This window comes from Phocoena sinus, chromosome 4 (genome assembly GCF_008692025.1).
Source record: "Phocoena sinus isolate mPhoSin1 chromosome 4, mPhoSin1.pri, whole genome shotgun sequence".
In the NCBI taxonomy this organism is placed as follows: domain Eukaryota; kingdom Metazoa; phylum Chordata; class Mammalia; order Artiodactyla; family Phocoenidae; genus Phocoena; species Phocoena sinus.
Window position 1 is genome coordinate 22,238,369 of NC_045766.1, and position 13,066 is coordinate 22,251,434.

At 42.2% G+C, this 13,066-nt stretch overlaps 1 protein-coding gene across 1 annotated transcript in view; it reads left to right on the forward strand.

The window, feature by feature from the left end:
* The first annotated feature begins 486 nt into the window (after positions 1-486).
* Positions 487-13,066, forward strand: part of RASA2 (RAS p21 protein activator 2) — a 119,215-nt gene continuing 106,635 nt past the window's right edge. The window contains 1 exon segment of the mRNA XM_032629677.1: positions 487-690. Within this exon segment, the coding sequence (XP_032485568.1) occupies positions 546-690 (145 nt within the window). The 5' untranslated portion in view covers positions 487-545.

Here is a 13,066-nt window from a genome sequence, read left to right on the forward strand (position 1 = left end):
GCGTCTGGCTCGAGGGTGAGGGCATGTGGACATTACTGGGGGAGTCTCTAAGGCACCTCGGCTCCTTCTGAATAAGGTAGTTTGGAGGTCCACGCAACTGTCAAATTCCATTCTCTTTTCTTCCCACAGGGAGTTCCCTTGAGCGTTAGATGTGGAAATCCGCGGACGGCGGGAGGGGGGAGTAATTCCCAGGAAGATTTGGGGAATCTCGGGAGGGCTGGTGTTTTCTCAGTGGGGTTTTGAGGCTGCTCAAAGCCACGACTCAGAGCCACACTTGGCTAGAGCCTGGGCTTTGACGGGGCCAAGAAGAGGAAAGCCAAGAGGTGGGTTCGCGCCTGGCTGCCCGGGTTCGGGGGAGCGGGGGCGGCGACTGCGGGGCCCCTGGTGGGGCGGGGGCAGGGCGGAGCGGGGCGGGGCGGGGCGAGACCGGCCGCGGCCCGGGGGGCGGGGCCAGGCGCGCGGCTCGCCCTCGCGGAGGCCGCGGCTGGGCTCCGCCTCGCCCCGCTACGCAGGCGGCGAGGCTGCGGTACAGGCCGGGCGGCACCATGGCGGCGGCGGCGGCGGCGCCTGCTGCTGCGGCTTCTTCCGATGCGGCGACTGCGACGGCAGAGCCGGAGGCCGGAGACGAGGACAGTCGCGAGGTCCGAGTGCTGCAGAGCCTGCGGGGCAAGATCTGTAAGCTGGGCCGGGGTGAGGGAGCCCAGCCGGCGGCGGCGGCGCCGCCGGCGGCCGCGGGACTGAAGGGGCGGCGGGCGCGTGGGGGTGGCGGCGCCGAGCCGCGCTGGGACCCCGGGGCCGAGAGGGGCCTGGGCGGGGGCCGGGCGAGGCGCGCGGGGAGGACCGGCCCGGGGAGGCTGGAAGGGGGGTGTGTTGGGGGAGGCGTCTCCCGGACGGGGCGGCGTGGGCTGAGGCTGCCCCAGTCTGGAGCGAGTGGAGAGCCGGGAATTTGCCGGAGACCGGGGAGGTGGGTGGTGGTTTGCGGGGGCAGCGCCGGCGTGAGGGGCTCGGCTTTGGGGCGCGGCCTGGACGCTGGGACGCCCCGGCCCGGGCTGCGGCTGGGGGCGTGAGCTGGGGGCGTGAGGAGCTTCCGGCTGCCCTCCTACGCAGGCCTGCGGGCGGCTGCTGGCGTCGGGAGCGGCCCGGCGGTGGGAGCCGGGCGGTAATTACCGGGAGGCGCGGCCGGAGGAGGAGGAGGGCGGGGAACTGGGGCTGGCCCGAGGGGAGGGGGCTGCTTGTTTTCTGGGTTCACGAGCCGGGGCGAGGGTGGAAAAGGCGCCCAGGGCTGGGGAAACGGGCCGCTCTGGGACTCGAGTGGCCGCCGTACGTGTGCTCGCGAGTGAGCGCTCCGGGAGGGGCTGGGGCCGGACACCTGTACTTGCCCCACCTCGCTGCGGCGGGGACTTGAATCGAGAGACAGCGTGACTGACAGGGACTTAAGGCAGGATGTAGTGGCTTCCTGTGAGCAGGTCTCAAAACAGTCATCCAGCCCGCACTTAACCCACTTAATTCCTTGCTTTCTTATGCCTTTAATTGTTACTTTCGTGAGTGAGCCATCCTACTTGCCTTCACATTTTTGCTCAGAGGCCCTGAGCATTACTGTAGACAGACCATTTGAATTCAGTCATTTGGACATTTATTTTTTTAAAAAATGACCCTTTGGCGTCAGATTGCCAATTTTTTCACAGTACTGTAGTTTATTCAGAGGAAACACTTTTTTTTTTTTTTTGGCTATTTGTAAGATAAGATATGTCAATACAGTTTATTTTTGCTCTGGTCGAAAATTAGCTTTGCTTTCTTGATTCAGTATCCTCAGATTGGAAACATGCTCCATGCTTCATGTTTCCTGTAAATAGCCCTTAGTCATTAGGAGTACTTTTTACTTTGTATGAAGAAAATCGAATTGCAGTAAAATGGTTAACAATGCTCTTTCTTGCACAGGATGTAAAATTTTCCTCTTCCTGAATAGTGATATTATTAAGTGAGGTTGGATTTCCCCACTTGCCTTTTTAAGTTGATCCCCCTTTCAAGTATTTGGGATTTTATTAAACCTCAGAAGCAGACATGTTAAATTCTCTCACCTTTTTATTTTCAGAAGTAGTGCTGGGGTTCTTAAGAGAGTACAGTTCTTAAAACCTGGAAAAATGACACCAGAGAAGGAGATCTTGTCTATGTCTAAGATCCCAGCACAACCTACTAGGGTATAAAATCTTTTCAGTATTCAAGTTAAGTCTTATGCTTAATATTTGCATATATCTAATTTAATATTTGGGAAAACTATAAATGAATGGGCCAGAGCACCCCCCACTGATCGGATTTTTCACATTTTCACTGCTTTACATTTTAGTGTCACTTGATGCTAGGCAGTGTCTATTGGAGCCTCGCTGATTTACATAGCTGTGGGTTGTACCATGGAACTACATATACACATATCTTGGAACCGAGAGTTAGGGTTGGGCTGTTTCCAGAAGGACTTAGCTGCCCTGCACTTTCACCTGCTCCATGGCAAAGATAGCACAGTAAGTGATATCACTGTGAGTGCAACTTGGGCCTACAAATAAGAAAACTCAACTTTGTTTTTATGGGAGAGCAACCCCACTACCTAGACTTGGAGATTGAACATCCAGCTGCTGGGAGTGATATTACCTCTTTAACCATAGTCGAAGTACTACATCTGTTATCGCAGTCAGCTTCTTGCTTTTTGAATTGCTCAGCTTATAGCTCAGGTCATGGAGTGTCTGTTTCATAGAAAAAACCTATTAGGAAACTTACATACGAAGCTTCCCCCCATCTCCCTCTCTGTTTCTGTGCCCTCCTTTTTTTTTTTTTTTTTTTTTTTTTTTTGCGTTACATGGGCCTCTCACTGTTGTGGCCTCTCCCGTCGCGGAGCACAGGCTCCAGACGCACAGGCTCAGCAGCCATGGCCCACGGGCCCAGCCGCTCCGCGGCACGCGGGATCCCCCCAGACTGGGGCACGAACCCGTGTCCCCTGCATCGGCAGGCAGACTCTCAACCCCTGTGCCACCAGGGAAGCCCTCTGTGCCCTCCTTTTAGCTGGTGTAATCTAGAGTTGGTTGACCTTCAGAACCCTGTGAAGAGATGCTGTTTTCTGTTTCCCTGAAACTGACATGTGGGTTTTGCAGGTTGGGGGCTGGGGGGCTGGAAGTGTCATTATTAGCAGGTGCTAAAGTCACAGAAATGGGATGATAGCGGTTCTGACTGTGCAGATATTAAGCAGCTTGGGAGTGTGGGTAACTGTGTCAGCTTTCTTTTTCACCATGCTGGGAGAGAGACCTCGGAGGAAAGCTTGATGTGCCCAGAGCCTGGAGCTGTGCTGGCAGATTCCAACTGCTGATTGAGAGCCTTTGACTTGGGGAATTGTAGGTTCTTAGGTCTGAAAGTGAGCCTGAAAGGAAATGTTCTTTCTCCTGGACTTGGGTAGGACCCTTCATCTCCAGATTATTCCAGCAGATAGTGGGAGGGTTGGATTTGTATCTCTCTCAAGTTCTAGCATAGTAGTCCACAACCTTCTTTAGGCATATCACTCCAGTATTTATTAAATTTCCCATATATTTCCATATATCCCATATATTCCCCGTATACTTCACAAGGTGAAATGACATTCTGTGGTCACTTTCAAACAATCAACTGACTTTAGCTAATGCAGTGTTGCTACAGTATTTGAGCTTATGTGTGGACCCTTAATTCCTTGAAGTCATATTAGTGCAGTAGGAAACCATGGCAGCTCCAAATATTAATATTCAAGAGCCAGGTTTAGTTGTTGGATGTCTTAGAGTTGTATGAACCTTTGATCAAGGAAAGCAAGGTTGTACTCCAGACTCCATCCTTTGGTCTGAACTCCTGTGCAGTGAGTGGCCGGTATGTTAGTCCTCTTGAAGCACTTTGACATTGGCCCCATCCCCCTAAAAATCCCATACACAAGTGAAAGATGGGGGTTGGGGCTTTCTCCTTTATACTTTCAGGCTTCATGCTGTTATTTTGTCATGTCCTCCTTTTTGGTTACTGCTTTTTGTTAAGTTTGCTCTTATCCAGTTAAATCATGTTGTAAAAATGTTGCTCAGAGAGCCCAGACCACCTTATGCATGGGTTGACCTGCTCAAGGGAGACCAGATTGATAAGGGAGCCAATGAGGATTTGTGTGAACGTTGAGATGTGTGGTACAGTACAAGATCTGTGGGACCACGATATGTCCCAGAACTCACGTGGTCTCCCTGTGTAGGATCCGTGGGATGTGGTTAAGTGCTTGAGTTTAGAGGCTTGGTCAGGTTAGTCACCTGGGTTTGATTCTTCACTTAATTTCTGACTTTTGTTAACCTCTGTGTGTCTCTCTGTTCTTGTGGGTAAAGTGGGGGTAGTTAAAACACCTCTATCTCACAGGCTTGATTTGAGGATTAAATAAATCCCTCCCCGATCATTCTCTTCATCCCCCCAGGAACTGAATCAGATATGGGCCATCTCTTAGGAAGGAGTAATAAAGTAGTAGCTAAAAACTTTATGTTCTGGTCCAACATGTGCTGGCATTTCCTGGTGTACAAAGCTGATTAAAATCAGGAGACTTGAATTCTGTTTCATACGTTGTTAATTATTATTCATGTGACTTTAGGCAGCTCACTTACCTTTGAGCTTGTCTTCCTCACCTTTAAAATGGGAATAATGCCTCATCACTAGCCATTTTGTACATGTTGTTCCCTCTGCTTGGCCGTGTCTTCTCCTTTCTTCCACCCCATATTTATGCCAGGGAACTCCTACTCATCCTTCAGAAGCCTGCTCCATGTGATCTCCTGACCAAAGCTGTGTGTGCGGGACACTGCTACCCTCATTCCTGGAGAGAATGGGGTAGGCCTTTGTACTGCTGGGGAATCACAAGTTGTTGTTGATTTCCTTGTAACATTGTATAGAAATCATTTCTTTCCCCCATTAGACTGTGAGTTCTTCCAAGGTAGAATTCATTCTTTTGTTTGTTTGTTTGTTTGTTTGTTTTTAATGTCCAGTTGTCAGCATGGTGCCTAGAACAAAATAGGCCTTTAGAAAATGTCTTACCTCTCACTGTGTTATCCTGAGGAGGATTTGAGATATGTACTATATGTGAAAGTGTTCTGTAAATTTTACAGCTAAACAAACTAGAAGATGATAGTATTATTAAAGACAAACTACATGGGTCCGTGGCAGGAAGTTCATCCCTTTCAAAATCACAGTTCCAACTGAGCTTAGGTTTGAATTGATGCCAAAGTTGCCTTATTAGGAAAAGGATTAAATTTATCTAAATGCTCTGATTGCTTATTATTAGGGGATTGAATATTATTACCTGACTATATTCCATGAATATTGTTACTAATTGGTCCTGAGCCTGTAAGAGAAAAATCTAATAATCCCACCTTACACATTAAATATTTTTATTTGTCATGGGAGGTTTCAATTTTTTGGTAATAAAATATAAATCAAAACATTTTATTGACCAATGCGATCGAATTGAGAGGGAGAAATTAAAAAGAGTTTATTCATGCTGAGAATTCATTATAATCAGACATTTGAAATGAGATGTTATTTAATAAATTAATAGAGATTTAAAAAGGGTTTGTTCATGCTAAGAACTCATTATTGTCAGAAATTTGAAATGAGATGATGAGTTATTTAAGATGGAGGAAGAATCCATCTTTTAGATGGATGGAAATGAGAGAAAAGGGTTCTTTGTAAAAGTTCACAGAGCAGTCCGCTAATCATTTGCTCTGAGGAAGACAGGAGGTAAACCTCAATGAGTTCATAGAATTTTTCTTTTTTAACTTAGAACTCTTTGAATAGACTCTTAAGAGACTGTGGAACTAACGTAGCTGAAATAAAACTATCGTTTTATCGTTTAATCACAGATAACTAATCCTATTTCTTGCTAATGTGCTTTGTGAAATTATTTGACAATAATAGCAGATTATGTTTTATCTACTAATGAAATTCTGTTTGCTTTTGAGTGCTGCTATCGGTTTTGTTATATAGTAATCAATTAATGTAAATTAAGAAACTTTTTATGTATATTAAGAAATTTCTACAATACATATTTAGTTTTGTATGTCATTATTTTCACCAAAATCCCTAGCTAAAATAATATACTTTATAAGGCTATACCAGTAGACATGCAAACATGAATGAACAGTACTTGACAAATTTGTTACAGTGAGCTTAGTTCTAAGAATATCATTAGTGACAGAATGACTTTGGGCAAATTCTTTAACTTTGCTGAGCTTCTGTTTTCTTACTTGTAAAATGAAGGGTTTGGTTGTGGTCTTTAACATCCCGTCCAGCCCTGAGTCTTTGATTGTTGCCTTTTAACTTGAAACATTTATTAATACTTTAAGACAGTACATTGGATGCTTTTATTTTAATGCTTAAATGTGTTTAGTATACTTATTGTGTGTAATATGCACTAAGATTTATTAGATAATATTGTTTGAATCCTAACAAGTTTTTTTTTGTGACCATTACTTTATTCAGCAGTACACAATACATATCTGAGTGTGTGTTAGGGCACCACACTGGACTGTGAAATGGGCCTAAGCAGTGAATGAGATGGAAAAGGTTCTTACTAGTTTATCCTAAAGCAATAGTTGCTTTTAGACACCTGTATTCTTAGAGAATTATAAAAGTTTAGAGCTGGAAGGTAGAGAACATATCTTGTTCAGCCCCCTCATTTTGCAAATGAAGAAGTTGACACTCAGAGACTCCACTGTCACACACTTAATGGCCTGTTGGGCACTAGTCCACTACTATCAAAGTTTTTACTAAAATGCTACATAGGATGAACTCATTAGTGTGAGTGTTGCAAAAGTACTGTGTTTAATATATGAAGATTACACTGCCTATCTTAATGATAATATCCAGAAGTAGTAATAGATTTTCACTGTGCCAGCTACATCCTATCATCTGTTCCTCTTTAAGAACTTTGTGAAGTAGTTAGGGTTAGTGATGAAACTGTGGTTGTAATCTAGGTGGAGACTGAGCCTGGGTGTTTACCTTTTTTTGTTATGCTCTAACTCAGCTGTTTTCAGACCTGACTGCCCATCGGTGTTACCTGTGAACTTAAAAAGTTCTGATGCCCAGGCTTTACTCCAGACCTACTAAATCAGAATTTCTGGGGTGGTACCTGGGCACCTGTAGGTTTAAAACATTCCACAGGGTTTGTTAATGGGCAGCTAGGATGGTGAGCCTCTGCTTTTGCCCATTGAACAGACTAGCCACCAACTACCTGAATGTTAGTAACCTGCTGTGCGTGACCATTTAAAGGGTACCAGCGACTTCCCTGGTGGTCCAGTGGTTAAGACTCTGCGCTCCCAATGTAGGGGGCACGGGTTCAATCCCTGATCGGAGAAGATCCTGCATGCCGCGTGGCATGGCAAAAACAAAAACCAAAAAAAGAATAAAGGGTACCAGTAGAAAGTTTGGTGTGATCACAGGGAGGTTTTCAGTTGATTATTTTTAAAGGTTTATTTGTTCATTTGATTAGATAGTACAAACACTTGGTACAAAATTCAAAAGGTACATAAGGGTATACATTAAAAAGTTAATTTTTCTCACTTCTTTTATTCCCCTAGCCATTCCCTCTTCAGAAGCAAGCATTACCAATTAATTTCTTTCGTATGCATACAGAGATTATTTAAGCATTTATACTTAAATGTGTGAGTATTAACATCTCTGTCTCACCAATATACATATCATAACAAAATATACACGTTTGCATCTTGCCTTTTTACACTTAATAGTAGCTTGACGATTTTTCATAAATATATGTGTGTATATATGGGGGGGAGGGAGGGAGGGAGGGGGAACTGCCTCATTTTTTTAACAGCTGCATCAAATTTCATCATCTCTATATACCACAATTTATTTAGCCAGTCCCCTGGACTGGACATTTAGATTATTTCCAGTTTTTGCTATTACAAACATTACTGCAATAAATAATTTTGTAGGTATTTTATTTTTCATATGAATGCATGTGTCTGTAGAATAAATTCCTAGATGTTAAATTGATGAATTGAGTGGTATGTGCATTTTTATGCTCAAAGGACAGTGGCAAATTGCTTTTCATAGAAACTATAACAGTTTGTGCTCCCAGCAGCAATATATGAATGCCTGTTTCTTTACACCCCCATAGTGTGTATTTTAAAACTTCTTGATCTTTACTGGTCTGTAAGATGAAAAGGAACACCTAATATTTAGTTTTAATTTGCACTTCTAAATGAGGTTGAGGATTTCTTCATAATTTTTTAAACACATTTATTTATTTTTATTTTTGGCTGTGTTGGGTCTTTGTTGCTGCGCGCGGGCTTTCTCTAGTTGCGGTGAGCGGGGGCTCCTCTTTGTTGCGGTGTGCGGGCTGCTTATTGTGGTGGCTTCTCTTGTTGCGGAGCACGGGCTCTAGGCACATGGGCTTCAGTAGTTGTGGCTCACGGGCTCTAGAGCGCAGGCTTAGTTGTGGCGCAGGGGCTTAGTTGCTCCGCGGCATGTGGGATCTTCCTGGACCAGGGCTCGAACACTGTACCCTGCATTGGCAGGCGGATTCTTAACCATTGCACCACCAGGGAAGCCCCTTTCTTCATATTTTTAAGAGCCATTTTTTCCCCCATTTTTTGGTGTTTATTTGGTTTGCCTTTTTCCCTGCTGGATTATCAGTCATCTTACTGATTTGTGGGAATGCTTTATGCAGTAAGGAAGTTAGCTATCTTTTTAGCGGAAAGATTTTTTTAAATTTAGATTCTTTGGCTGATGTCTCTGTTTATTCTTGAGGAGAATTTGGTTATGAGATCCAGTGAGGGCAGTCTTTGTTTCATCTACGTATATAATTTCTGATATTAGAATAGAGATGGAAAAAGAATTGTTTGAGGAAAAGTAAATGAAGACTTAACTATAAACAGGAGCTAAAAGATAAACAATAGATTGGGAGAAGATACTTGCAGCAAATTCTAGAGGAAAAAGAAAACACTTATATAACACTTATACTGTGCCAGGCACTGTTTTAAAGCACGTTAAGTCCAATAAAGATGTTTGAAAAAAAAAAAAGATAAAGCACTTTAAGTATATTAACTAACCTAATCCTCATGGTGACTCTATAAGTACAGTTATTATTCACATTTTTACAGATGAGGAAACTGAGGTGCGGAGGTCTTAGTGTAACTGAGCCTTAGTTTAACTGAGGCTAAACTAAGTAACTTGTCAAGATGAGACAGTGAGAGAGCCATGGGCAGACTGGCTCTGTTACTCTTAACCTGCTATCTATACTCCTTATTTGTTAGTGTCCAGAGTATATAAAAAGTTCATCCAAATTTTAAAAAGGAAAAGGCCATTAGAAAAATAAAGGATATGAATAGGCATTCCACAGAAAAGAAGATACAAAAGGCCAGTAAACATAAGAAAATACTGGAAAGGTTTAACAAAAATTAATCAGGGAAATACAGATTTTAAAAAGTCATCAGTTTGTGAAAAAAGAAGAACTCATTGCTTTCAGTATTTGGTGAGGGTTTAGGGAAACAGGTACTTTCTTCACTGTTGCTTGAATTTTAAACTGGAAAGCAGTGTTGGAGAGCATTTTGGCAATATCTGTTAAAAATTTAAGTGTGTATACCCTGTGCATTTCTACTTCTACATATCTGCCCTACAGAAACACACGGTTGCAGAAGAGGTATATACAAACATGTTTAATATTACCTTGTTGGTAAAACAATACAGAGGCAATTTAAGTGTCCATCAGTAGGATGATGGCTAAGTAGTATGTTCATAAACATATTTTATAACACACACACACACACACACACTCCATTTACATGCACCTGTGTGGGTGCCACTTCTTTATATCTAGGTGCCACTTTTTAAAAAAATTTTTTAAAAAACTCTGGATCATGATTGAGTCCCATTTTGGCTTCCTGGATGCTGTTATCAGAAATAGTAGCCTTATCCCATATATGGCTAAAAAGAATGAGATATATCTATAGTATGAAAGGAAAGAACTTCAAGAGGTATCGTTGAATAAGAAAGAAGCCAGTTGTTAGGGTGGTATGTATAGTTACATGTGACTTCTGTATATGTATATGGAAAAATGCACAGAAAGATGTTTGAAAAGATAAACAACATTGGTTATGTCAGTGGTGGACAAAGGGAATTGGCCTTATAAAGGTTTACTTTTCTGGAGAGTGTATTTATGTATGAGGTATGTTATCAAAAAATGACTATTTGTATAAGTGAATTTGATACAATATTTGTCTTACTCTGTGAGAGCCTCTCTTTCTCTAACTGTTGAAGACTATCCTATCTGCAAAAATAAGGGCAACCAAATGTTAGGTTGGGTAACATTTTGAGTGCACATAGAAATAAAGTCAATTTTTCTGTCAATTTTTTGGGTAACTTTTAATTTTGATATAACTTCACACACACAAAACTGTAAGAGTAATACGGTGGATTCTCATATGCTCTGCCTGTTTTCACCAATTGTTTGTATTCAGAAAGTTGACTTTAAAAAAATTCAGTATTTTGTTTCAGAGGAATATAGTAAAAAGAATAATTTTGATCCCTTAAAATATTGTTAACATTTGTGTGAGTGGTACGGAACCTATTCGTTTTGAATTTGGGCAGTTTTATTTTTTTATTTTATTAAATGTTTATTTATTTGGTTGTGCTGGAACTTAGGTGTGGCTCACGGGCTCCTTAATTGCGGCACGTGGCCTTCTTAGTTGTGGCATGCCAACTCTTAGTTGCCGCATGCATGTGGGATCTCGTTCCCTGACCAGGAGTCGAACCCAGGCCCCCTGCATTGGGAGCTCGAAGTCTTAACCACTGTGCCACCAGGGAAGTCCCTAGACAGTTTTATTTTATAAAAAAATGTTCTTGGTAGATGGGGAAAGTGAACTAACATTTATTGAGTATTTACTCTTTTCCAGGTACTCTGTTAGGATACTTTGTAAATTATTTCATTTAATCCAATTTCATGAGGAAGTTTGTTATTAATTCCTATTTTAGCAAAGAAGCAGATGGAAAGGTTATTTGCTCAGGGTTCAAAGGGGCAGGGGCAGGTATTCAGAAGGTCTTTAAGATGCCAAGGTCCATGTCCTTTTCTCTACCAAGTTGCCTGTGAGTTGGTATATTGGGAAGAACTGATGAGTACATTTCTGTTGTCAAGAAGTTAATAATGATCCCTAAATTGGTTATGGTCTAATGTCAATAAAATTAGAATGTTGGAATGCTATAAAAATTTATCTTTAGTACTGTTTTCGGGTTTCACAAAAAATGTTATTCTTCTGTCTACTTGGCTGTGCTCATGTGGGTTTGTGCATGTTAACGGTTCTCTTAGAAAACACACCCTTGCACACACACACACCCCATATACATGCACCTGTGTGGGTGCTACTTCTTTATATCTAGGTGCCATTTTTTTTTTTTTTTTTTGAAAAACTGTATCATGACTGAGTCCCATTTTGGTTTCCTGGATGCTGTTATCAGAAATAGTAGCCTTATCCCATATATGGCCTGTCCATGTAGCCCTTAGTTCTGTCATCACCTGGCTTTGGGCCTTTCATTTGCTTGCCATACTAGTCTCTCTTGGTCAGCTTAGGAGCCTTTAAGTTTCTTGTAGCTGTAGGGACCATTGGCCTATCCTAGGAGAGATTTCTGCCATATGTGCTTCAGAGTTTGGTTTGCTACTTGAGAAGGGGGCTGTAGGGAGCTTAGGGATCAGCACACGTTCAAAACTGAAACCAGAAGTGGGCAAGGCAAACCACAGGAAGATCCTGCCTGCAACTTGGTGACGTCTCTCTATAACCCATGGAGGTTTCCTGGCAATACCTTGCGAAACTTGCCTTTTCATGTACAGTAGTTTCCTAACTTCTTGCTCTGGCCTAAGCTTCAGTCGGAGGTGATTAATATGATAGCAATATAGATAACTGTATGATAATTATTATGCACATGACTTGTGTAAAACAATTGGCCCCTAACTATGTTCTGTAGACTTTCACACTGAGGAGCTGCATCTTACCTAGTAGGGCATTTTTGAGGAGTTGCCATGGAATTCATGCTTTAACCTTGACTTTATGCCTTGTCAAGAGTTGTACTTTATGTTGTTCAGGTTTTATAACCACAAGACAGTTCTTTGCTCACTGAGTTTAGGCTAACCACCTAAACTATACTAGATTCCTGGAGTCCTTTGCCCACTCAAGTGCTCACTCAGTGCTATTACCTCGTTTATGTTTTACTGGTGATTGCACGGTACCTTATTTCCGTGATGGAGTAGGAGTGCAGTGTTAGTGAAACTTTATTATTCCCTGTTTCTTTAACCTCCAGGTCCCAGGTTGATATCATAGTGCCTGTTCTTCCATAGAACCAGATTTCTGCTAGGAATTATGTAATGTGTTGATATTTTTTTTAAGATGACCAGTTGAGTGGGATTATAGAATCTCAGATTATATTTTTAAAGGTAATTTATCATTTATTGGGAGTAAGAAAAGTTGCTTGACAATCTAGTTATCTGATTATGTTAATTTATGCATTGGAAAACCCTACTTAGTAGTAGATATTCCAGCAGTCACCATATGCCTATTGGTGTCTCATTCTCTGCCTCAGTAGTATCACAAATATAAACGTATAACTTCCCAGTGGTGCTTTCGAGATGACAACTAGACAGCGGAATAACAGCTATGTAACTTTCTTATCTTCAGTGGTTCTTAGGTACCCCCCCCCCTTTTTTGTTACTGTACACCTGGGGCAATCCGACATACTCTGAAGAGGGTGAATAGGAAACCTTTTGGAAGGTCATGTGTGATTACGGCAGTTTTTCTCTTCCTTTCTCCATTGAGAACTGTAAAAAATGAACGAGAGAGAGCTCTTCTGTAAGATTTCTTTGTAGGAAATATTTATTAGGTATCTAGAAATTGAATGAAAATGTAGCATTTTGAAAACATGATTTTCTGCTACTTTTCTAGTAATCACCTAACCTCTCTGAGCCTCAGCTTCCTTTTGTATAAATTCGTAATGGTAGTTATTCTAATCTTACAGAGTGGTTGTGGGAAGATTGGATGAC